General features: G+C 39.1%; 1 protein-coding gene across 1 annotated transcript; it reads left to right on the top strand.

Annotated features, from left to right (window-relative positions):
- Positions 1 to 793: 793 nt before the first annotated feature.
- vangl2 (VANGL planar cell polarity protein 2) lies at positions 794 to 25,733 on the top strand. Its single transcript, XM_088346707.1, has 8 exons — positions 794 to 876; positions 13,188 to 13,571; positions 13,700 to 13,823; positions 16,304 to 16,911; positions 18,016 to 18,149; positions 20,827 to 20,962; positions 21,041 to 21,290; positions 22,256 to 25,733. The coding sequence occupies exons 2-8, from the start codon at positions 13,501 to 13,503 to the stop codon at positions 22,514 to 22,516; spliced, it is 1,584 nt and encodes a 527-aa protein (XP_088202833.1). The 5' UTR covers positions 794 to 876; positions 13,188 to 13,500; the 3' UTR covers positions 22,517 to 25,733.
- Positions 25,734 to 25,934: the final 201 nt, after the last annotated feature.

Raw genomic sequence — 25,934 nt, 5'->3', positions numbered from 1 at the left:
TTGTATCTAGTTAAATGCGCAGCAAAATTTTAAAAAAAGAGTCATCTTGATGGCGTAAGAGCGTTTACAGTATGAGAAGCCACAGTTATGAGAAAATATAAAGTTGAAAAATAGTTAGAGTGGTGAAAAATGTGTTTACATTAGGGTCCCCCCCCCAAAGTTTTCCCACAGATTACCGATAGTTAAAAAATGATTAGTGGTGAATAATTATGCTCATTTTAAGTATGATAGTTCAAAAGGGGGCCGCACGGCGGGGCAGTGGTTAGCGCGTGTGCGGCACAGTTCTGAGGTTGTGAGATCAAACCTTCCCCTTGTAGAGTTTGCATGTTCTCCCTTTGTTTGCGGTGGTTTCCTCCCACATTCCAAAAACATTCATGCCAGGTTAACTGGCCGGTCCAAATTGTCCCTAGGTGTAAATGAGTAAGTAAATGGTTGTCTGTCCCTGTGTGCCCTGTGACTGGTTGGCAACCAGCTCAAGATGTCCCCTGGCCACCGCCCGAAGATCGCTGAGATGGGCTCCAGCACCCTCGTGACCCTACTGAGGATAAGCATTGCAGATGGATGGATGGCTAGTTCAAAAGATTTCAAAAACATTTGTTTATATATTTAGCGTTGTAAATAGTTTTTCTTATTTTAATTGTATCTCAATTTACATAGAAAAGTTAAATAATAAATACATAAAGGACATACTGAATGACATTTATTTTAACATTCAAAAGTTTAAAATACGAACCTAAGCCCCGCCTTTTCCGCCTAGCCTCCCAGTAGCGAAGTAGAGATGGGCGGGGCCTAGAGAGTGAAGGGGGGGCTTCCACGGGGCCGAGCTGAAAGAAAGTGGAAAGTGAGACAAATAGCTGCATGGACACTCTGCCTTAAGTAAGTGCCCCTTTTACCTTTCAAACGTCTTCAAATGCCAGGGAAGAGGGCTCGAGAGTGGGCTACGAGCCATGGGGTAGCGGGGGAGGATGGAAAAGCTTGAATGAGCGTAGAGAAAGAGAAAAAAGGGGGCAGGTTTGCTTCGTCGTGGATGGGCTCAACAAACAATGGTGGGGAGGACGCGACGGTGCCTTTTTTTCCTTTCCACTTTTTTAAAGCCAACCTAGATAAGGACGCTTTCTTGTTATCCTCCTCGTAATCTTCGGCTTTTCCGCTGGGATATTCAGCCTCTAAGACACGAGGACGGTGAAGTCGAAAATTGGGCCGACGCCGGAGCACAGTTTGACCGTGGAAGTCATTCATTTTGCGGGGAGGGGAGCAAACATTTCGGGGCGTGCGGCCCATTGTCTTATCGCCATAAAAACACATTTCTGTTTTCTCTTATTTTAATTGCTCTCCCCCATCTTCTCTTTACCCCCAAGCAAGCATACCTCTGCTTAAATCTTTGGAACTAACCTTCCTCCAGCACCAGACGTGTTTTGGACGTTGTATTTCAAACTCTCGTCTGTTTAAGACTTGATTTAGACAATGTATTGGACTTCTAAAATTGGCTTGGATTTGTTCCATCCTATCAAACGAATAATAAATTTGATTCAAAATACTGTTGATCTGTTCACCTTAAGTCTTTGACTAACGTGTCCCAAATGTCGCCCCGGAAAAAAGACGCTTTTTCGATCAAATCTTTTCTATGTTGTGTTTCGGGCTAAGTTTGGGTTAGCCTTTTTGAAACTTGATTAGATCCACAAATATAAATCTGAAATTGGGTTGTGCTCACCCCATCTGACAAAGAACAAACCTTTTTCAAATATAATAGTCGTTGATGAGTTCACTTTGACTACTGTGGTCCAAATTAGGCCCCACAAAAGTTGTAGTTTCTACGTTACCTTTTCAAGAAAATAAATCCATCTTCTAGACGTCGGATGTGTTCACTTTGACCAAATTGTGATCCATATTAAGTCCCCCAAAACTGTCTTTCCAACCAAAGAGATATCTTTTGGACTTAAGTTTTGTCTGATCTGTCTTTGACTTAATTATGTCCAAAAAATGGAAGTCTACGCTGTTATCGGTTAGTTTGTGTGTAAAAGGGGAAGTGTGAAGCACATTGTAAAGTGCTTTGAGAGGTATTCATTGACTTGGAAAGCGCTATATGAATGCAGGACATTTAAAGTTGGATTCTGTTCATCCCATCTGATGAGGAATACATTTAGTTCAAAAAGTGCATGTTTTCACCTTGACTAAATTGTACAAAAGTAACCACCCAAAAGCTGTAATTTAAACGTTCCCTTTTCAATTTCGACTTCTTTTGGTCATTGAGTTTGGGGCATGGTCTGGTCTGTTTAAGACGTGATTCACAAAGGAGGAAAGGACATGCAACATTGGGTTATGTTCAGTCTCTCCGACGTAGATCAAATCTAGTCAGTAATAGTCAATGTAGTGGTAAGCACATTTGCGCAGGGTGGAAACATTTGTTGGCCTGGATAGGAATGGGTGCCACCAGGCTGTAATTTCCCAAGACACACCACAAAATATGGTGCCTCTACGACCATAGTGGTTTAGGGATCCAAACAACCACATAGTACCTCATTTAATGTGGTCCTACTTAAGCCTCCCAAAAGATGTCTTAAAAGTCTTGAAGCTGTTTCAACTGCCACTTTTCAAGCAAATAAAGACACCTGTAGATGTTAGATTTTGGATTATATCTATTTTGGTCTGTTCTCTACCCGGCTTTGTTGATGTGTTTACCTTGTCTAATTTGGTCCAAATCTAGCCCCCAAAAATCTGTATTTTAAATGTTTTGAACGAGGCGTTTTATCAACTTTTTTTCTGAATAGTAGTCTTTTGGATGTTTGACTACATCGGTGTCTTGTTTTTGGACATCGGTTAGTAAAAAAAAAACATTGTCTTCATCTTGACTAATGTTGTCCAAATCTGGCCCCAAGAAGACATTTTATCCAACAAAATAAAACATATTTGGGACAATTAGATTTCTGGTTGGTTTTAGACATGATTTTGTCCCAAAAATGGACTCCTAATATTTGGTTGTTTTCAGTCAAACCAATATGAGGCTAAAAAAAGTCTATCTGTTCATCTTGACTTGTGTGGTCCAAATCAAGCTTCCTTTTTGACGAAGTCCCAAAAGGGTTTTGTAAACCTCCACTTTTCAATCAAATATGTCCTTTAGACAATGGACTTTGGATCTAGTAAAGGCATAAAAATCTCCCACATTTTAAAATAGTCACTGTTTTGAAGAAAAAAGGGAGAATATGTAAATTGTATAGATCCCAGTAAATCAGACTTTTTGGGTAGTGCTTTCTAGTTAAAAAAATTTTGCGTTGGCCAAGTCCTGTATATTTTTTGTGTGTATGGTTTTATCTCATAACATTATTTTTACGGTGCCAGAGATAATTGTTAGAGAATGTAGAAAACAGAAAGCGGTCCTATATGAATAAATGCAAAATGAAGCACAACAAGGGAAACGACTCTTTGGTGTATATGAATTAGACTTTGAAGGATATTAAATAAATGCATTATAAGTTTTATGTTGGTATTGTGGTAATAGTTGTCAATAAATTACTTGAATCATGGCCACTCATATTCCACAACTTTCGCCACTTCCAGTGCCTTTTTTGAGCTGGGAAAAAGCCAAACAAAATTTTATACTGACTTTTAATACAAAATTAGAGGTGCACGTTATACACAAATAAATACGGTATTTCCTCCCCACCCTTCTCGCCTTTAAGCCCTGACCAATATTCATACCTGATCTCGTCTTAAGAGGGCGTCAAAAATTGTGATATGTTTAGCCCACCAAATTCTGTCAAAAAATAGTGGATGTGTTCACTTGGGCTCACGTGGTCCAAATTTAGCCCAAAACAATGTTTTTATTTTTCAACCAAATAAAGACCACTTTTGGCGTTAAACTTTGGACTAATATAGCTGGTCTGTTTTTTACTCATTTACACAGTTGGTCTAGTAGTAGTATGAAAAGGCTACTGGACAGAGCTGGGCAGCTTTGCCTTCAGGGCAGCTGCCATCTCCAAGCGTTTGATTTCCTCCATGGACGTGTCTTGTGACCAGAGACGGAGCCTAATTGAGACAATTAGCATTCCAGCCGAGTGTGGCGACGGCTAGTTTCACTGAGGCACAGCAAGCATTTAGAGTCAAAATATTGTAATAGCAAATTCTGATATCCAGAACTTCATGGGCTATGATGCATTCTTTTTTTTTTTTAATTAAAGCCCAATTGTATTATATATAGCAAACTTGATTGTATTAAAATACTTAATTAATTTAGATAAAACCCCATTCATTTAAATGCCGAGAAAATACACATGCATTATCTCCAAAACAAGATTTGTTTCCAAAGACTTGTAGGTTTTAAAAAAATGTGGTTGTATTTCGCACCCTCTAAAGCACAGGTGTCAAACAGGCGGCCCGCGGGCCAGATCAGGCCCGCTAAGGGATTGAATCCGGCCCGCGAGACAACACTCAGAGAAGCGCAAGAGAAAAACGAGCTGCAGGTTGGAATAGGTCAACTTGATGTTGCCAAAGCCAGGTGCCTCTCACAAAGACACTGTACTTGTATTTATTTCTCTCTCTCTCTCGCCCTCTCTCTCTTTCTTTTCCACCCCTTTTCTCACACTCTGTCTCTTTCACTCTCTGCATCTCTCTTTTTCTGTTCCTTTATTGCTCTTTGTCTCTTTCTCTCTCTGTGCCTTTTAACCTCTTTTGCTCTAACTTCCTTTTTTCCTTTTCTCTCTTTTCTCTTTCTCTCTTCCTACGCTTTCTTTTCTCTCATTTTCTCTCCTTTTGTCTTTCTATTTCTCTTTGGATTTCTTTCTTCCTCTCCCTTTATTTACCCCTCTCTCACGACCTCTCTTTTTATCTCTTTTGTTTCTCACACTCTCTCCCCCTCTCTTTTTCTTTCTTTGTCCTGCCCTCTCTCCCTTTTCCTCCCTATTCATCTTAATTCTTTATCTCTTTTTCTTTCTCTTTAATCTACTAGTCCGGCCCCCGACAGAATGTTTGTTCTATCGTGTGGCCCCCGAGTAAAATGAGTTTGACACCCCTGCTCTAAAGCTCTTGCTACTACAGTAGCCCAAACGAGAATTTTGACATCATTAAGGCATCTTCTACTCTTTTGCCGCACTGTTTCCTTTCCTAGCCACTCATGTTAGCCAATAGGCTAGCCTCTAAAGTTGGCCACTTAACCAGGTCTTACCAACTCCAGCTATTTGCTCTTCTCAACCACCCCGGGTGGATCCAGCTTGCTCATTATCTTGCTGTTGCTCGCGCATATTAACAGCATCTCTCAAGCCCTGTCTCTGACTGAAATTAATCCTTGCTCACGCAAAAAAGATGGAAGCAGTCTTCTAAATTTTGCCAAGTATTATCCTTCGAGCTTTCGTAGTCTGTCTTCTTCGAATGCAAATCCTTCAGCTTCATTCTAAGCTACAATGACCTCTAGTGGTGAATTATTACACTTTGCTATTTTAATAAAACAATGCATTATACATTTATTTTACATATCTATACCTAAATTGAATTTTATGTGGATAAACTGCTATTGTCCTTAGAAAAATGATACTTTTTAAAGTTTTTTTTGTAAATGAAACACTTATTTGTACATTTTATATTTACACATTAACCTCATGGTCTGTGTTTTGGTATTGTCTGTTTTTGGATCTTTGTTGAACTTTTGTATGTTTTCTTGAAAAAATTGTTGTTTTCGATAATACCTTTTTAAGAAATGAAGAACAATTGAGTTGATTGGAATTAAAATGGTGACCTGTTTCCACTCTATTTTGAACTTGGTAAACACGTTACAGCATTGCGGAATGTTTGATTTGTTTATTATAATCATTTTTAGTCGGATTGTATTTTTCCTATATTATTATCCATGTTCAAGTTTAATTTAACTTAAACTCAAATGTTTTAAACTCAATGTTTTAACTTTTAGATAAAAGAGAAAAAAAATATGGTGGCATTTTATACACTGTTGAGTGAAGCCTGCACCAGTACATGTTATAGACATTAAATATGATAAAATGAACAGATATAACTATTTCCATAAGAAATATACATTATATTTTGTATTTTTTTTGAACATTCATTTTTCTTACACAAATTGCGTAATAAAATTCCTATTCAAACTTCCCTTAGCAGATACCTCTCCTCAATAAACTATTGAAATTATGTTTATGGTGATCGATATGGAATTGCCATTGAACTTCGATAATGATTGATGGCCCATAGATCAACAGTACAGTACTTGTATTTCATTTACGACAAACTCAAAATGGAAATACAACTCTGCATTCTTGGAAAGTGCTTTTGCTTGGTGGTTCATTCATTATCTTGGAATAAACAGTGTGGTCCTGCTTGTAAATCACCCTAAGAGCTTTTTTTGTCTAATGTTTTCCCCTGAAAGCACGTTTATAGGCTTTGCCGTTACGTTCTTTGTAATAATTCATGTGCTACATTATCAGCAGGTTGTCAGAAGACTCATGGGGGCAGTTTTTGTGGTGGGCTTGAGTATCATTGCACTGAGTGTATTTTTATGATCAGTTTGCACCTGGAACACTTTTCTAGAAAATAAACGTTTAGTAAAGACTTTTTGATGTGCTTGTTACTTGCGTAGATAGGAAGGCGACAGCTAACCGAGTAGGACGCAGTCATGAATAGGCAACCCGATACACATCACGTCTGGACCACACCTGCTTGGATCAAGTGTTGGATCACATTCTTAATGACACTTCTTGCCGGTTCTTCCAAATACTGCAAATCTTCCGCAGTGTGCTAACAAGTTCACAGCAAATTACTAACTGTATAAAAAAACTCATCTCATCTCATCTCATCAGCCGTACCGCTTATCCTCCTCAGGGTCGCGGGGGGGCTGGAGCCCATCCCAGCCATCTCCGGGCAGTGGGCAGGGGACACCCTGAACTGGTTGCCAGCCAATCGCAGGGCACACAGGGACAGACAACTCATTCACTCATTCACACCTAGGGACAATTTGGACCGGTCAATTCACCTGAAATGCATGTTTTTGGAACGTGGGAGGAAACCGGAGTGCCCGGAGGAAACCCACGCAAGCACGGGGAGAACATACAAACTCCGCACAGAAAGTCTGGAGCTGGATTTGAACCCACGACAGGTTCCCATGACATGAACTGTGCCGCACAAGCGCTAACCACTGCGCCGCCGTGCTGCCGTATAAAAAAACTATGAAATTGAATAAACAACCAATACAGAAATGCTCGTTTTTGTATTGACATTGATTGTTCCTTGGTTATTTATGGTAGTGTTTCTTAACTGGTCGAACTTAAGGACCCAACATTCGACCCAAATGACAAGTTGCAACACAAATCAAGAACATATTTCCACTTCTCAAAGTTATCGAATTAAAGGATTGTGCAGTTAACACCAGACATAGTAGAACGTGTTCACCTTTTTTTTAATGAACTGACGAACGAAGCAAAAACAACTTCAAGTACCGCGTACAGCCACATACTAAAATACATTTCTACCCCGGTTTTTAATAAAAATGTGTACCATAACATCAATAATTATTTAATTGTGTAGATAATATAGATGAACAGTCTGCTAAAATGCTAAAAATATAATATTTTCAAATTGTTTACTGTACCTTCCAGCAGTGCTTCAATAGAAGACACTTGTTACTCTATTCTCTTATTTTGCAATTGTTTCCTTCTTTTATTAGATTGCTGTTGTCACTGTTTTACACCTTTCTTCCCTTTATCACTAACGTTCTTCGATCCCATTACGGGAAGAAAAAGGAAATGAAACAAGCAAAATCCCAATAATGAGATGTGGTCCCTCTCAAATACTATTAGGATGGCATCGATTGACTGGACATGGAGAAGAGATCAAGCTTGGCATTATGACCATAATCTGTTAAAGAGTGTAATTGATCCTCCATTATTTTGCCATATATTTTATAGATCTATATTTGCCATAGATTATATAAAGGTCATATAGATTGGTTGGTAGGCAGTTCAGGGTGCCCACTGCCCAAAGATGCCTGGGATGGGCTACAGTACTCCCGTGACCTTAGCGAGAATAAGTGGGGTAGAAAATGGATGGATTATTTTGTCAAGGCAAAGGCCCACACCCACTAAAAACGGGTCTACGACCCATTTTTGGTTTCCGACCCACCAGTTGAGAAACACTGATTTATGGTGTTTTGGTGCCATCTTCGGGACACCTGCAGTGACTGCAGGTCTAATGTGTGGTTTCTTTTAACTCTAAGAATGACTCTACGAAAAAATATACAAAATCTAAAAATTCTCTCCATCCATTCTGAAATAAAATATTAAATGTTTGGCGGCTCAAATTCTTGTACATTTAAGACAATAGTATGTTTCCACGATACCCGCATTAGTAGTTAAGGTCTATGACACTTGCATTGGCTGATGATAAATTATTTTGCAGTAACTGCAAAAATAATTATATTACCTACAGCGAAGCTAGTTGCCACAGTGATACTATATGCTAACAGTGCGAGTGGCTACATTAATGAGAATTTGTGCTGGATCTGGCCATGGATTGCTGGAACAGAATAGTTTAGGCTCCAGAGATGAAGACTTTTTCATTTTAATGTAAATCTCCTTTAAGATCTGTTATCATCATATTGCCCAGCTTTATATCATATTTACAGGAATTCCTTGCTATTTTGACTTTCGCATCCTCTGTGCGTCACTGATTTTATTTCTCTTAATAGGTTGTCTGGATAAAACTTTGCAGGGTTATGGCGTCATTTTACAAGTGCCTTTATACTCAAACCAATCGCAAAACTGCCTACTGTTTCCTGGGCTATGATCTGAGCCATGTCATTCCACAAATAGACGTTGTTTCTGCCAGTAACTTTGACACTTAGTAAAGAATGATTTAGTCTGTCACTCACCAAAATCAACTAAATACCATACTTGCTTGCCCTCGCTTCCAAACTCTCGCTCCAATTCTGCCTCACGTGTGTTTCCAAGGTGTGCTCTTATATGGTTTACCGGATACATAGACTTACACAGTATATAGATGGATACAACTGGAATTTTTCACTTTGTGGGCAGAAAGTAAAACTGATCAGGAGAAATCAATCAATGATTCGTCCCTACTACAAGTCCATAGTGTTTTGCGGCATCAAAATATCCTCGGTGAGGTAAACTAAACCTTTTCTAGTATTGCGCACAAATAAAGTATTGTTGGCATAGCCAAAAGGTCATGCTAACTTTAATGTGTTTTTTTGCAAACAAATTGTCTTCAATCCCGGTTTAGTAGCATCTTAAATGTTTTGTTTGTAGTACTGAAATGATATAATTCAGGCTTTTCTCTCTTAGTCAAGCCAGAAATAGTCGGTCAGTTCCTGTCCTTTTTACAGTTTAGTCTACCTTTGGGGCCCTTCCCTTTTATACGGCCCACATGCGTCTCATTAGGCGGCCTAATGGCAGCGTGACGTGACTGACGTCATGATTGCAAGAATATGGCAACGCTTTGAAAAGTCAATGCCGAGATTCAAAACGTGAGACGTCTGGATTTAAAACAGGAAAGTTGAGTGCAGCAGTCATGTGGAAATTGTTTTTAAATCATGTAATGCTTAAGAATGAGGGAGCTCTTTGTGTCAAAAATGTTCCTTTGTCCTAAAGTGCAAACATCACCTGATTGGTACAAATTGCATTTAAACACCTAGCTGTTGGCCAACACAACAGGCAGGAATTTTGGGGGGTTTCGGGATGAACATGGTTTTCTATGAAAGCCTCTTGTTTTGCTAAGTTGTAAGCATTCAAATTCCAGACATAATTAAGCATGGACATCAAAAAGTGTTATTTTTTGGGGGGACCAATTTGATTAAGTTCTTTTCATGTTTTGCTTTTGCTTGGGTAGAAGAGTTGACGATTTCGTATGGTGCACTTGAACGTACAACATTGCATCGGTACCAATGTACTGACCTCACTTCATCATTTTTGTGTAACAAACTATGAAAATTGCCAAGTTTAATAATTTTTAAAGTAATTTTGCAGGGTTGGTGGTATATTTTCCCTAGAATTAAGTTCAAAGTGGGATTGAATTCTTCTTTCGAAGCCAGAATTTACAAAACAGTAAAATACAGTTGAAACCTTTTATTAATGTAGATTTTTATACTTCACCCTATCTTGCTAATTTTAATTTAAATTCACAATGTTTTTCATGATTTTTTTGAAACTTTTTTTTTTTTTTTAAATAACAGGCTTACCCCCCTTTTTACATTTTATTTGAAAAAAATTAACTAGTGATGAAGGCTAACTTTTTTTCTACTGATACTGATAAGTGATAAAATCCTGTGATTCCATATCTTTTTTTAACTGCATGCTATATTTACGTAAAAAATAGAAACATGAATTACTTTTTTGCGTATTTAATTTTGTTTACAATAATCATAAGATTTTAAAGCTTCAGTAAAGTTGGCTCCAAAAAGTAGTGTTGGAGACAGCGCATCAATCAATTAATCAGCCAATTCTCATTTTGTCAAAAATACTTATAATGATTGACTCAAAAAATTGTTTTTAGCATCATAATACTCACATATTAAGATCACAAGGTTCAAATGATTATTGGTATGTTCATTATATAAAAATATTCAAGTGCTCTAATATTTATGTCACACACGTCTCGGCTTAGAAAAAAATATATATAAATGTATACAGTGCATACATACTCAATGTTATTTAGTCACATTATTTTTTATGTAAATATTAGTATAATAAGTAAAAATAAATATAAAAATGTAACCCTTGGTCTATAATAGCAGCGCATGAGAAGCAAATATCTGGCAGCGATGATTAGCCAAACATTGTACAATAAACTTTGTGTTTGTCTAGCATAGGAAAATAACACATCATGGAATGATTAAGTCACTTATTTGCATTTGTCATTCTTGAATGAATGAAACCTGATTTTGACCATGATAAAAAACAAAAACAAAACGACAGGTCAAAAAACCAAAACAATGTTAACGTCACATGTCTGAAAAGGAATAGGAAGAATCATGTGCCTATCTATTCCCACCCCTCCGGCTTCCTTAATATTTGTCTCTAACAGCTAGATCTCCTGTGTACTTACATGTAACAAACCTCTAGTGAATATACATATTTTCATAGGTTCACTTTTTATCTTTATAATCACCATGATTTTTTTCCGTCATCATTGCTGTCCCCATACATTTTCAGCATTCTATATAATAGTTTCTTTTATAATAACCATAATTCTCATGGTGCTTATGGTGATAAGTGACTGTTTTGTGGTGTGTCTTAAACAGCCAAGCCGGTAATTACAAACAAATGACATTTTTTTTAATGATAATAATAATAGTAAAATATCTGGCATTAATAAGTATGAATTCAATTAATGAAGCAAACAAATCTGTAATAAACAACACAAAACTCACTGTACTAACAAGCTTAGAAGTCCGTATAATCAAAGGAGCGCTGCATGCAACCTTAGGGATGGCTGAGCTTTCCGGTGCCTTGTGCACATTGCAAATTTGTAGAGAGTCAACCTGACTAATTTGTGCTACCATCTATAGTTAGAATTTTTCCAACAATTTGTCTTCAAGTAATTATCAGGTGTTTTATCGGTCTGATATCGATTGTGCACCCTTAAAATTATTGTTTACAACCCTATGTCAGCTCAAGAGTTTTGGTATTGGCCCATACCATAAGTGGATTCTTAGGCAGGCGTGAGTTCAGGACGCCATTGTGTTGTTATTACAGGGCTTAATTTCTCCCATAAGGCCAATGGGCAGCACCCTCTGAGCCACGCCTTAGTTTTATCTACTAACCAGCGTATGACAGCCTGGCATCCATCATAGCCGCCCTTCTATTTTGCTCTATTCTGTGCTAGTGCTGGGGGGGGGGGCGTCCTCGCGCAGGGCGGTTAGAGGTCACGTCACCTCGGCAACTGTCAACCTCCGACCGCCTCCGCCCCTCCCCTTTCATCGCCATGGCAACAGTGAGGCCAGGTTACCACGGGGACGGGCAATGGCACTGAGGGAATGCGAGACGGTGTGCGGAAAGGAAGCAGGAGAGGCCGAACGAGTTTTTTGTGTGAAAACGGTGTAATCCAAAATGGATACTTTTGTTTCGGTGCTAACGCCGGCGTCACGAGATCACCGAGCGCCGCCAGGAGCGTTTTGGCACTCGCACGTTGCCCAAACAGAAAGTTTTAGTGGGTTAATGTGCCACAACGCTCACTTTGATTCCCACGCAGGGGGTGATGAGAGACACGGCTTTACTTAATTTTTCCCCTTCTCGTGCCATAGTTTCCAAAGCGAAATTTTCACCAATATTTGCAAAAAAGGATACTGAAGCACTCAAAAATTCAGACGTTCAAAATAAACCAAAACTGGGTCATACACTAACCTACTGCTATTGTCAAATTAAGGATTTCTTAATTTAAAAAAAAAAAAAAAATTTTTGTGGTGACTATACTCATAACAAAAATAAAAATGTTTTATCCAATTAGTGTATCTTTAACCGAATTTTATTGAGATTTTCCCAACTGTCTCCTCAGTGATTTTTTTTCAGCGATTTCTTTCGTTCTGCTTTATTCCTCGTTTTCTTCATTTCTCCTAGTGGAAATGTTTTCTGACGCGTTACATTATTTCAGTTGCCCAGTTCTCATGAAAAACTGATCTGGGTCTATTGGATTGATGCTAAACCATTTAGTACAGGAATGCAATGATCAACACAACTGTAGTCCGCTCTGAGGTAGGTATACCAGAGTGAAATTGATTTATGGCGGAGGATAGAAACTTATGTGAATTGGCAAATGCGTTCAGATCTTTAGTACCCCAGATAATTTTTCCTTGCTTTAATCGCTTCATTTTTAATCATGGCCAACATCGTTAATTGATTAGTCATCCAACATAGCAAGTGAAGCTCCGGTACCATGGTTATCATGTTTGCTTTGGAATACATAGCGAATAAATACAGCACAAACAATAGATTATCTCAAAGTCGTTACAAAGAACACAAGATTCTTAACTGAATAAAGAGAAGGTCATTGTGATAGGGATATGACAACATATAGTGCCAGATTATGTGTGCATCTGAGTTGTCATGCAAAACACCAGTCCAAGTTATGAGGAAGCTGGTGTAAACATGTGACTCAAATGTACAACTCATTCAACTTTAATTTCTTCAACTGTTAATTTCTTCTTGTCAATTATATTTACAAAAATGTGTTTTGTCTTCCAGATCACAGCCGCCTTGTGCTTTCCCTGCTTCGACTCTCCTACCCACTGTCCACTCCCGCCCCTCTCCTCCTTTTCCTCCTCCAACCCTGCCTCTCTCTCCTCATCTGCAACCTTCTCCCACGGCCGCCCCTTCCTCGGCCTCCAAGATAGATTCCCTCAGGAGCAAGGTTGACCTGCTCAAACTGCCGTTGGCCCTCTCCACCAAGTCATTTGCTGAGCGCAAGAGCCAGCTGGGCGGCTTCGGCAAACCGGGCGACCCGGGCGGAGGAGGAGGTAGCGGGGCTCGCAAAGCCCGCTTGCCGCCCGCCCGAGACATGGACAACGAATCGCAATACTCGGGATACTCATACAAGTCCTCCCACTCCCGAAGCTCTCGCAAGCATAGGTAGGTAGTAAAGCTGTGCATATTTTTCTCCTTTAAATGTATTCTTAAGATTTAACTCATTTTATGGAACAAATATTGAACAAAATGGTTTGTATTCACACAATTGACCCAATCATGGTGTCTGGCAGGGAACGGAGGGACCGACATCGCTCAAAAAGCAGAGATGGGAGCAGTCGAGGTGACAAATCGGTGACCATTCAGACACCTGGAGAGCCGCTGCTTGATGCTGAGTCCACTCGCGGAGATGAGCGGGTCAGAGAACTTTGTGTTTCATGATGGCTGATTAACATTTAGCTTAAAGTGTAAAACCATGGCTTAAAGCATATGTCAAACTCAAGCACATCATTTTTTGCGGCCCGCAAGAGCTTGAAATTTGTCTTCGAATAAATCGGTCAAGGGAGCTTTGACCAAAACCTATATATCCCACACTGCTTGTCAACTACCTTACCTGTAAAGTGACAGCCCAACATAGCTACATAGTAGTGTTTCCAGTCAGTGGAATTCAGATTCAGTGTTGACGAACTTGTGTTAATAACACCCACCGCCTTTATAAACATCAGTATTTCCCGGTTTCTCAAACCGACAGGGTAGTAATAGCAGATTAATTGTGCTAGCTCCATGACAACATTGCCATTTCTGATTGTTAAATATAACAGGTGTTTCCTTTTCATTTACCAGAGCTTTTCTCATGATTAGGAGATATTTTCTAGTAATTAAAAGAACCAACATGAAATTAGGTGCCCTAAATGTTATCCAAACACAATACCTTCTTCATGCAAAACACTAAGCACTGCGACGCTGTGTCCAGTTACAAATATGGTGACAACAAAGCACAGTGGTGTCTTCCTTTAACGCATTTATTTTTCCTTTCCTGGCTTATTCGGCTCCACTCAGCACCTTTCTGTCCTCCATCGTACCTCACTCATATCAAGTCAAGTCATGTTTATTTGTATAGCCCTTAATCACACAGGGTCTCAAAGAGCTGCACAGACCACAGATTATTGTAAACCACAGACTATTATTACACCATCCCCTGATCTAAAACCTACACGAGGGCAAGGAAAAACTCAAAAACCTCAACATGAGGAAAATAAAGATACCTTGAGAAGGGACTTCACATGAGGTAACCCCCCTTCCAGGATGACCAGGCTGCAATGGATGTTGCAATAACAAATAATTTAACAGATATTGTCAACATAAAATATAGGTTATTCATATGCAATAGAATAGAAGTGTGTTTTAAGCTTAGATTTCAACATTTCCACTGAGGTTGCAGATCGAATCTCAGTGGTAAGACCATTCCACGGCACTGGGGCCCAGATGGAGAACGCCCTCGAACCTGCGGAGCTCTTCTTGGATCTTGGGATCAAGAGTAGACCAGCATTCCGGACCGGAACATAGGGGGAAATTAAATCTGAGAGATATGAGGGTCCATGCATGATTTTGTACTCTACCAACAGAACCTTGAAATCACATCTTAAGCTAACAGGGAGCCAACGCAGGTTAGCTAAAATCGGGTTAATGTGATCAAACTTTCTTGTCTTAAATAAAAGCTTCGCTGCAACATTTCATATCGTTTTGTGTAATTTTACCGCTGCAGAAAAAGAAGAGTGGTGGTGGGCCCAAATTTGTGAGGGAAGAATTCCCCCAGATGGTAAAACATACCTCATCTGCTTTGATGTTGGGGTTGCGCTGAATGTGCCCGAATAGCTGACTAGAGAAGGAATGCACGAGTAAGGTTCAATAGTTCACGAGACTGATGCATGTTAAACTGATTTTTCCCATCCAGCCAGCGCAAACAAGACCTTGACATTCGCCAGCGCTTCGGGAAATCTTCAATTATTCCAGCATTGCTGTGATTGTTAATCTTTTGAATATTAGGCTGAAACAAAGGATTATTTTAATTTCTCATTAAACAACCCTCTTTTATTAATAATCAATTATTTGCACGAAGTAAAACATTCTCAAGTTTATGATAGTTTGAAAATGTCTATAAACTGATCTATTTTGACTCGACATATTTAGTCTTCTATCATAGAGGACAGTAGAATGAATTAACTAGAGAAATTATTTCAATTCAGTTTTTAATCATGTGACCAACACCTTTTATGTATTTAAGTCAAGTAATTCAATTTATTTTTTAATTCATTCAAACATTTAGCGCAGTGGTCACCAACCTTTTGAACCTGAGAGCTACTTTTTTTATGACTGATTAATGCAAAAGGATTACAGATTCTTATGTATAGCTACAATAGGAAATCATGTTATTACAATGTTCTATTTATAGCAGGTCGTAATTATTTAATTTAATAAATGCGGGGTCAATGATTTATCATGCCAGTTGGAATCAAATTCCCTAGAAAAATACAAGGACTCATCACTTGGTGAGCCATTTTCAGAACTTATTTGCGAGGTACTCAAGTGTGCACTGCATTGATCACCCCTCGGATAGATGTTTCACTTAATGTCTTCACACTAAACCACGCATGTCTGGTTGGTGCACAATAGCTTTAAATAGCCACATTGGTGATGAAACATCTGAAGTATTATATATTAAAACACGAAAACCTTTCCAACATAGACTTTCATATATTTTACACCTCTTAACTGAAGGTGCAGTTTTTTTTATATTATTAATTGACAACGTAATGTTTCAAATGGTTACCAGTTCCCATTTTTCATGTCGGTTACACCAAAATCCAACTCACGATTATTTTCATCTCCTCCGCCAGGATGACAACTGGGGCGAGACCACCACAGTGGTGACGGGTACCTCAGAACATAGCATCTCCAACGAGGACCTGACCCGGGTAACCAAAGACCTGGAGGAGTCGACGCCTCTTGAATGCAAGCGTTTCCTTGGCCCGGCGTTAGGGGGCTGTCTGAGCTTCTTCGCACTGGTGACGCCGCTGGCCTTCCTGGTGCTGCCGCAAGCGTTGTGGCGCGACGCTTTGGATCCGTGCGGCACGCCTTGCGAAGGCCTTTACGTCTCGCTGGCATTCAAGTTGCTGGTGCTGCTCATCTCCTCCTGGGCGCTCTTCCTGCGGCCGCCACGTGCCACACTGCCACGCTTCTTCGTCTTCCGCTGCCTGCTCATGGTGCTGGTCTTCCTCTTTGTGGCATCCTACTGGCTCTTTTATGGCGTACGCGTACTGGAACCCCGTGAGCGCGACTACCGGGGCATTGTGGAGTACGCTGCCTCGCTGGTGGACGCGCTGCTGTTTATTCAGTACTTGGCGCTGGTGCTGCTGGAAGTGCGCCACTTGCAACCTGCTTTTTGCCTTAAAGTGGTACGCAGTACGGACGGGGCCAGTCGATTCTACAATGTGGGACACCTCAGGTGAGTGCAGCATCTCTTTTTATAACGCCTGTTTATAATATATGTCACATAAAAATGACAATAACATTTTCTTTGCAACCCCAATGTACATTGTTGTTAAAATAAGTTTAACAACTAGGATACAATTAAAATAAAATACATACATACAAAAAGGGAAACAATATGTCCATATATTCTGTGTTGGATTTGTACATTACGGTGTGGCTAAATGTAAAGACTGCATTATAGGTTTTCAAGGACAAAATGAGTAGCACATGAGCCCGCTTGATAATTAGCTTACAAGTCCGTTGTCGAAGTGATTATATGACAATACAAACTTTGGCAGAAATTTAAATAATTAAAATGTTCAATATATTTATTATTTATTCCGAGAAGTCATTGAAACACAACATTTTAGCAACAAAATGTAATTAGAAAATTATTAAAGAAAACTAAGGCCCATGTGTTATTTTTAAGTTTTATAGATCAAATTTAAGACTACAAAAAAGTAAATAAACATGAATAAAAGTCCTGGATGTTCTCTGCAACAAAGTTCAGTTAGGAAACTGGGGAAAAAATATTACGAGTAAAATAATCACAATTTCAAGTGTGATTATCTCGTTCCACTTTTACACAAATGTTCTGATTTTAAATATTGTATTTTTTGTGATATTTCACGAATTTAATAAAATAAAATAGTAAACATTTTAGTTATTTTTCTTTGTATTTGTTTTAATCCTACTACTGTAAGAGGAAGAATATACATAAAATGAGCAAATTAGCTACCATCTCCCATGTTTGCTAAGATTATAAGTGTTGATATTGTATTTTACTATGGAGTTAAGGTACGATATTGTTCCTGCATTAGTTAACCTTTGACATTATTTAAAGGATGATTTCATTTATGTAACTCGCTAAAATCAACCAAGCACCATGCATGTTTGCTTGCGCTCCAAAAGTGTGCTCCACTGAGGTCCCATTTTCATCAGAATAAAAACAAATGAGATTCTCATTGAGCAAGTCAGACAACTACAGTATATATACAGTTTGTGCTAGTAAGTTTGAAACCTAGCCAAAATTAAAAGAAACAATAAAAAACTAAATCATTGTTCATGTGTCTTCTAGCATCCAGCGGGCTGCCGTGTGGGTGTTGGACCACTATTACAGTGACTTCCCTGTTTACAATCCAGCCCTGGTCAACCTGCCAAAATCCATTCTTTCCAAGAAGATGACAGGCTTCAAAGTCTACACGCTGGACGGTAAACATGCCTGCCTGTTGAAAAATTAATGTCCCGCAAAATTCACACTTGGGATTCATAATGCGGGGCTTGACTTTGACACAGAATAAATCATAGATTTTGAAAAGCACAAAGCATGTTTTCAAACATTTTCCACTGTTCCCTCAACATATCACGATTCGACTTTTGCATCCATTCTTTCAATTGGTTCCTTGGATAAATATCTGACTGTAAGGCGTACCCAATACATTTTTAAAGGAATAAACATTTTGTTGAGACAGAAACTACACCTGGCTATAAGCCGTACCTGCTAAGTGGAAACACCTCAACCATCTGCTCTCTGAGTATTCACCCAGATTTAAAGTATTTGTTCCAATTCAGGCCACCGGCTTTTGTTACCCCTGAAAGCTTCTTTTTTTCACTTTTGCCATTGCTTCAGTTCTTCCCCACTGCTGTTTCCACCATTGATTCATTAATGCGAAGTTAACTCGATTGTTTTTAACTTGAAAGCTGTGTCATATGGTTTTCTCTTTGCATTTTCAATGATGAGGGTCCTTTTATGCCAATTTCAATCATGTACAAACCACATTTACATAGGTTAAACTTCTGTTATTAGCAGTTGTGACTGCTGCGCCTTTTTAAACACTGCCTGTTTTATTCTTACCTTTTCTGCTCAAGCCCCCCTGCCGGCCGTTAAGAAAAATGCATATATTAGCCGCATCCCTGCAAACGCCGCAAGGTTGAAATTGTTTGGCAAAAGTTGTGACTTCTAGTCTGGAAAATACACTACTTGAAGTTATAGGCGGCACTTTACATTCTCCAGTAGACTGAAACTTATTGAAGAAATGCCTTTGCTTTACTGAGCACAGATAGGAGCAATCAGGGTGAACTGTTTACATAATTAGTGACAAATGAATAACCCCTTGTAACGTATATGCCGTTGGCCAGCAATCCTATCAGGGTGGGCAATCACGAGCGACGTCATTATGAAAATAGACGTTATTTCCGCATTTAACTTTTGACATTTATGAAAGATTATTTTCATTCATGTCACCAAAATCAATTAAGTACTGTGCTTGTTTGCTCTTGGTTAAAAGTGGGCTCCATTGCAGTCCTTTTATAAGGTGTGCTCATACATTGATTGCCGGAAGCATAGACTTACACTATATAGTCAAGTTCTAGTCATCTTTATTTGTATAGCCCTTAATGACAAAGAGTCTCAAAGGGCTGCACAGACCACAGATTTTTGCAAACTACAGACTATTATTACACCATCCCCTGATGTGAAACCTACATAAGGGCAAGGAAAACTCAAAAACCTCAACATGAGGGAAATGAAGATTTGCCACGCATGTGTCCAGAAAAGAAAGCAAAATAGACAAGAGAACGGTAATAAATAGAAAATTAGCTGAAGAGCTGTGAGCCGCTGCGTCCATGCGTGCCGCCATATAAGGAGGGTTCCGGGAGGAGTATTTGAATGTTGCACTTGTCGATATCTACATATATAATTTTATATATATATGTATATAAAAGTTCCTACTTGGCATAATTTAACTTTATACAAGGTTGTTGATTATTAAAAGGATTAGATGCAAAAATGTATTTTACTTTTAGCCCTGAAAGACCCAGATCGTGGAAAAACTAAAGGCATTTTAACCACTAATATGGTGTTTAAGAGGGCCTTTTTGTACATACATTCAGGGTCCTACTTGCCCTTTTCATGGCCAAATTCAAGCACTTTTTAAGGACTTTCGAAGCCAATTTTCCAGTACCATTAAAAGAAAAAATCTGGTTCTTAAAGTGTATTTAGCAGAGCCACAGATATACCTGCATTTACATGTGCCATTTTTATCTTGCGTGTGCATTTATCAAGACATGATTTTTTTTTAGATTTTGAGTTCTGTAAAATTGGACTATAAGGAGCACCTGAATATGTGCTGCATCCAGTAAATTTTAAAAGAAAATAAGATTCTGTACATAGATAGGCCGTACCTGCGTACAAGCCACATGTGCTCACATTGAAACATGAGATATTTACAAAGAAAGACGTTTCACAGAGTTTTAATAATATACGGTAACTGAACCCTTTAACGTTCCGGTGGGCCGCCTTACTTTTGATAAACAAACATGTGACTGTGTGATGTCACCAGTCACGGAAAAACGTCATGCCGCATATCATTGGAAAGCTTCAACTCTTGGGATTCAAGCTATTTCAAAATATACTCATCAGAGAAACCTCACGATCAGTCTGAAAGAAGATACCCAAAAACTATAAAGCCGGCGAAACTCACCATTACGTCCCCTGGCCATATATTAGCCTCATCATTGCATAAGCCGCAGGGTTGAAAGCTTGGGAAAAAAAGTTGTTGTCCAAATTTTACGGTAATGTTCCTCAGCCAAAAAAGTTCTGCACCCGTGGGCCGGGCTTTTACACAAATTTCTCACCTAGAAACATTGTGAGTCTGAACAATGTCTCCCAATAACGATGTTAATGTGAAGGGAGTCAACAACGACAAAAAACTTTCTACTACCTCTTGTGAAAAAAAATATTTTTACAATGATGCGTCTTACAGGGTTAACAGGTTTAATTGGACAATTTTCAATTAAATGACTAAATGGTTAATGAAAAATCTTCCATTTATCTGCCATTTGTCTAATAAGTATTGCTCCTCTAAATTAGTCCTGTTTCGCTCCACAGAAAGCCCCGCCAACAATTCGACAGGCCAGTCCCGCGCCATGATCGCCGCCGCGGCCAGAAGGCGGGACAACTCCCACAACGAATTTTACTACGAGGAGGCTGAAATGGACCGCAGGATCCGCAAGCGCAAGGCCAGGTTGGGAGAACGAAGCCCATCATCATAATGAATGGCTTGGGCAGACGTTGTCTTATGTAGCACCTAAATATGTATCAGGCTGGTGGTGGCGGTAGAGGAAGCCTTCACGCACATCAAGCGCCTCCACGATGACGAGGCGGCGTCCAGCTCATCACCCAAGCATCCGCGAGAGGTGATGGATCCCCGAGAAGCGGCGCAGGCCATCTTCGCCCCAATGGCGAGGGCCATGCAGAAATACCTGAGGACCACACGGCAGCAGGCCTTCCACAGCATGGAGAGCATCCTCACACACCTGCAGTTCTGTATCACGCACAACATGACACCCAAGGTAACAAAAACATATTAAAGCTGCCTTTAAGTAAGAGGTGTATGTACTTCACAATTCATTATCCCTGATCACACATTGTGGCGCATGGTGATCTGCAAAGCACACTTTTTGGGGCTTCACAGCCTATATTTGACCTCCACCTAAAATGAACTCCACTTGTTTGGTTGTGATCCATTATCTACAATCCCATATTGCTGTTTAGCAATGCCTAAACTGAGATCCGTGGTTAAGTCCATTATCCCTATCCGACTATTGATGAAAGCAGGTGCGCTTTTTTCCTTTAATCGGGTTGCTGAAGCACACCATTGTGGTCTGCCTACAAGGATATGCACTGTTTTGGCTGTAATCCATTATCCTTGGTTGACTATTGCAGTGAGCAAGGGCTGGCAGAGCAAATGTTTAAAAAGTCTATTCGGTTTAGACATTTGCATATTTATTTATACAAAACGTTTTAAAAATTGTATTATTATTGCATTTACCTTAGATTATCCAGAAGATCCCAAGCTCGACTTTATAAAATGAGAATCAGTCGTATAATATTGAAGGAACTGCATTTGTGGTTCATTGATTTTACGATGGCTTTCTTATTCTGCCAAAAACAAGCAAAAATTAGTTGGTAAACATACAACTAAATTTATTTAAACTGAAGTCAATCTTCAAACATTTCAACAAGATTAGAATAGGAATGAGCGGATATCTGGCATGGTGGATTTATTGTAAAAAATGGAACTACCTTGGAAAAAAATGCTTAAAGCGTTTGACCGCAGCACCAAAATTGGCAGTTTTTTTCTGTTTTGTAGCCGTACTTTGAGAGACGTGTAGTAGTCAAGGGCATCACCCTACAACTATTATCAAATGTATCATTTTTATAATCATAAACCTTAAAATGTTTTCCCCTGTTATTTTGGACCGGAGGTTGTGCAATATTTTGACGAAGACGAATTCTAATTTCCAACCTTATGCAGGCCTTCCTGGAACGTTACCTGACCCCAGGCCCCACCATGCAGTACCAGCAGAACAACGACCGGGGGCGCCAGTGGACCTTAGTGAGCGAGGAGCCCGTGACGGCGGCTTTACGCCAAGGCCTGGTCTTCTCCGTGCGCCGACTGGACTTCTCCCTGGTGGTCACCGTGACGCCGCTCCCCTTCATGCGCATCGGCGAGGAATTTGTTGACCCCAAAAGTCACAAGTTCGTTATGAGGCTACAGTCCGAGACCTCCGTGTGAGAAAAAAAACTCAAATGGGCTCCAGATGCCTTTGACTTCAAGTGGCATCGTAAGCAAGGAAAATGGTGTTTTTAAAGGCGCCTTTTATTGTTTATTGTGACCACTGAACTTTTTCGTTACCACGACGACGACGTCACCTCAAAAACTGTGATCGCAGCGCCACTGCCCCCGCGGATGCTCCTTTACTGTTTTTGTACAACTTTTTATTGTTTTTCTATGAAACTAATCGAGAACCATGGTGGTTCAATGAAGTGGTTTTCGAAAATGTTGTCGGAATTAGACAGCAACATAACCAAACAAAATAATATTGTTAAAAACATTTTTTTTTTACTATATTTGGAACATTAAAATAAAAACAACATGGCATATACTATTAGGCTGACATTAAAACTACTTTTCTTTTTCTTTTAATGAAAGTTTAAGAGAATTAACTTGCATTTTTGGGTGTGAAGTCTTTAAAATTATATTTTAATATTTTTCAAATGTAACATTTGTAATGTAATTTAAAAAAAAATTGCGTTCTTTTTTTCATTTTAAAAGCGGAAGTCAACCCAAATATTCCCAACAATAATATGGGTCAAAACCCGGCCATCCACTCTGTTACAAGTCACCATGTTACTACATATACTGGATAACCGCTTTGCTAGCTAGCCGTTTGTTGCTTCTTAGGCTCAACTCTCACTGGCCCAACCCTGTGCTTGTTGAACGTCCGCTAGCACTCGTTTGGGAGGGAATTATTTTTCCTTCAGCATATCCTAGCCTGCCTTACTGTTTTAAATGGCGGAATAAGAACGGTTCATACAGGTGCTTGAAATACTAGAAAATGCTTAAATATCAGGATTTTTCTTCTGACACTCCACACACAATCCAGTGTTTTGTTCAAGGCACTGTGTCCAATCTTGTCAATACAGTCTCCAGACTTCTGTTTTTCCCATCTACCCTTGCCGTCCAAACATTTCTTTGAATTTCATACAGGTGTCCAGGCTGTGGCGATTGGGAATTTCTGGAGACGATTAATTGTCACACAAATAATCAGATTTCCAATTTTTTTCCTCTATTATACGTGACTATTATAATATAGGCTTGATATTACATATAGTGTACACCTTGTTAAAGAAGAGCAATTTAATGGTCAAGAAATAATGAAATTATTGTTAAATTAACATTCGGTTCATTTGACAATGTCCTGTTTGTGTCCCGTGAATCGTGTGTAAACTTCACGTCCATCCAGTTGACAAGCTGCAACCTGTGGATTGATTGCCTTTCTTCCTTAGCTGACTAGGCGAATTGTACCAGCTGCCTGGAATCAATGCTGCTTGAGATAGGTTGTAATGGCTCCTTTCACTGTCACCATCTTGAGAAAAAGTTTGCAGACCACTTCTGTATTTTGGGGCTAATGTTGTTGTTCAGTATATACAGAAAATGTGTCCAAAATACTGAAGTGGTGCATGGATTGTTAACTAAAAATTGAACTGACATGTCAACCGCACACAAAGTGTTGGTGTTGTCCGCTTCTACGTGTTCCTCGTTGCATGTTGCCATTTATTCATTTCAGTCAAGTGTGAGTCACATAGAGGGGTGGAGAGAAAAAAAAGTAACTGCAAATGTGAAAAATATTCTCAAGTATAACATATTTGTATTTGTGACAGCCGAACAGATGTCACTCTCTGCTCTCTCCGCTGTACATGTGCTGTAATTTCTGATGAATCCTCCCTCTATACATTTAGATTCTGCTCTGCTAATGCTTACCCGCATTTCTACCCTCCTGAATTTGCGTTTTCATTATAATAGCGCCCCCATTTTTTGGGTGTTTAGGTGGTGTAATTACAGGTCAAATTATTGGCAAAGATTATATGACAATTGTTATCGATATTGTCTTCTTGCCCAGGCCAAATGTTGTAATTGGTGTTACTCCACTAACAACAATACAACATAATATTGTTTGGGAATTTTTAGTTTGACTTCCGCTTTAAAATATGCAACCTGACTCTTATTCAAAATCAGATTTTATGGAAAAATGCTTAACCCATCGTCTTGAAAATTAGACTTTTTATTTCGTTTTTAACCTGAATCTCCTTATCAAAATTGTTATTTTCCTCAGATCCTCCTCGGTACTCTCTTCAGAATGTAGCAACTTGTGCTTTCACGTCACACTTTTCCCAAATATGGAGAATTTTTTCATCATGTTTGCGGTTAGCATAGATCAGGGGTCACCAACTTTTTTGGCACTGATTAGCATTAAGGGCAGTTTTTAAAATCATGTTTTTACTATGCAGTTACTATGTTATTTCAAGGTTTCAAACGGTCTCAGTTAACCGTTGGGGGCGGCAGTGTCTCAGGAGGTAGAGTGCTCGTCTTGGGATCAAGATATCACAGTTGGAATCCCGGCTCCTCCGTGTTACATGTCGAAGTGTCCTTGGGTAAGACACTGAACCCCTAATACCCCCAATAAGCAGGTTAGCGCCTCACATGGCTGCACGGCCGCTATTAGGAAATGTGATGCACAATGTAAAGCGCTTTGGGAAGTCTTGACTTAAAAAGCGCTATATAAATGCAGATCATTTCATTTAACCATTAAACCATGACAATGATTCCTCATGCCAGTTATAGATCAAATTTCTGAGAAAATCACAATAACCCATGACTGGTAAAAACTTTTCAGAATCATCCCACGTGCTACTTACCTAGAGCCCACGAGCACCACGTTGGTGACCCCTGGCATAGATGTTTCACTTTAACACTTAATATCTCTTCACACTAAACCACAACTGTCAACTTGGTGCACAGTAGCTTTAACAACATTTTCTAAGTGTGTTTGTTTTGGTGACTGACGCGCTCACGCTAAGCTAATTTATTGTCTCTACATGCAAGTTTTTTCGTGTGTGTCTGTTTTAAGAGACTGCATATCATTAAACGAGATGCCTTAAGTGGTCCGATGTTGCGCATTTCCAACATCCGAACGGAGCGAAATCCTCGCCAGGGCTCTGAAACATTTTTTTAAATGTCATTTAAAGGGTCCTGAAATTGTGATGCAATTTTATCTTGAATGTTTTTTTAAGAGTGGCCTGTAAAAAAAAAATCAAAAATGAATGATAACGTAGATTTTTTGTTCTTTTATCTTTGTATCTGCATTTTTGTTTTTAACTCTTGTTAGCATTGTATAGCTTGTTTTTAGTATTTTTCCAGCATTAAACTCCTATTCTGTACAAAATGTTAACCTTGAAGGCTTTATTGCACATATTGCTGTTAAATAGAAAAAAAGGTATATTCTCAAAGAATTCCTTTTTTTTTCCCCTGAGAAAAAAAATTGTCAGAATAACTTTTTTTTACATTTATACGTAAAATCGCAATACATATATTTTGACAGTTTGGTCGCTTTTGTTTAAAAGAATGGGTGTTAATCGAAGCAAATGATCAT

The sequence above is a fragment of the Urocampus carinirostris genome, chromosome 1, assembly GCF_059441175.1.
Source record: "Urocampus carinirostris isolate Australia breed hairy pipefish chromosome 1, RoL_Ucar_1.0, whole genome shotgun sequence".
In the NCBI taxonomy this organism is placed as follows: Eukaryota; Metazoa; Chordata; class Actinopteri; order Syngnathiformes; family Syngnathidae; genus Urocampus; species Urocampus carinirostris.
Note: the sequence above shows the minus strand (reverse complement) of the source record. Positions and strands in the feature narration are given on the sequence as shown.

Bases quoted from the DNA above. Each gene is read 5' to 3' on its own strand.
- vangl2 (XM_088346707.1), top strand. From the start codon at position 13,501: ATGGACAACGAATCGCAATACTCGGGATACTCATACAAGTCCTCCCAC. The intron at 16,912-18,015 runs GTGAGTGCAGCA...TGTGTCTTCTAG, and splicing joins TACAATGTGGGACACCTCAG to CATCCAGCGGGCTGCCGTGT. The intron at 21,291-22,255 runs GTAACAAAAACA...AACCTTATGCAG, and splicing joins CGCACAACATGACACCCAAG to GCCTTCCTGGAACGTTACCT.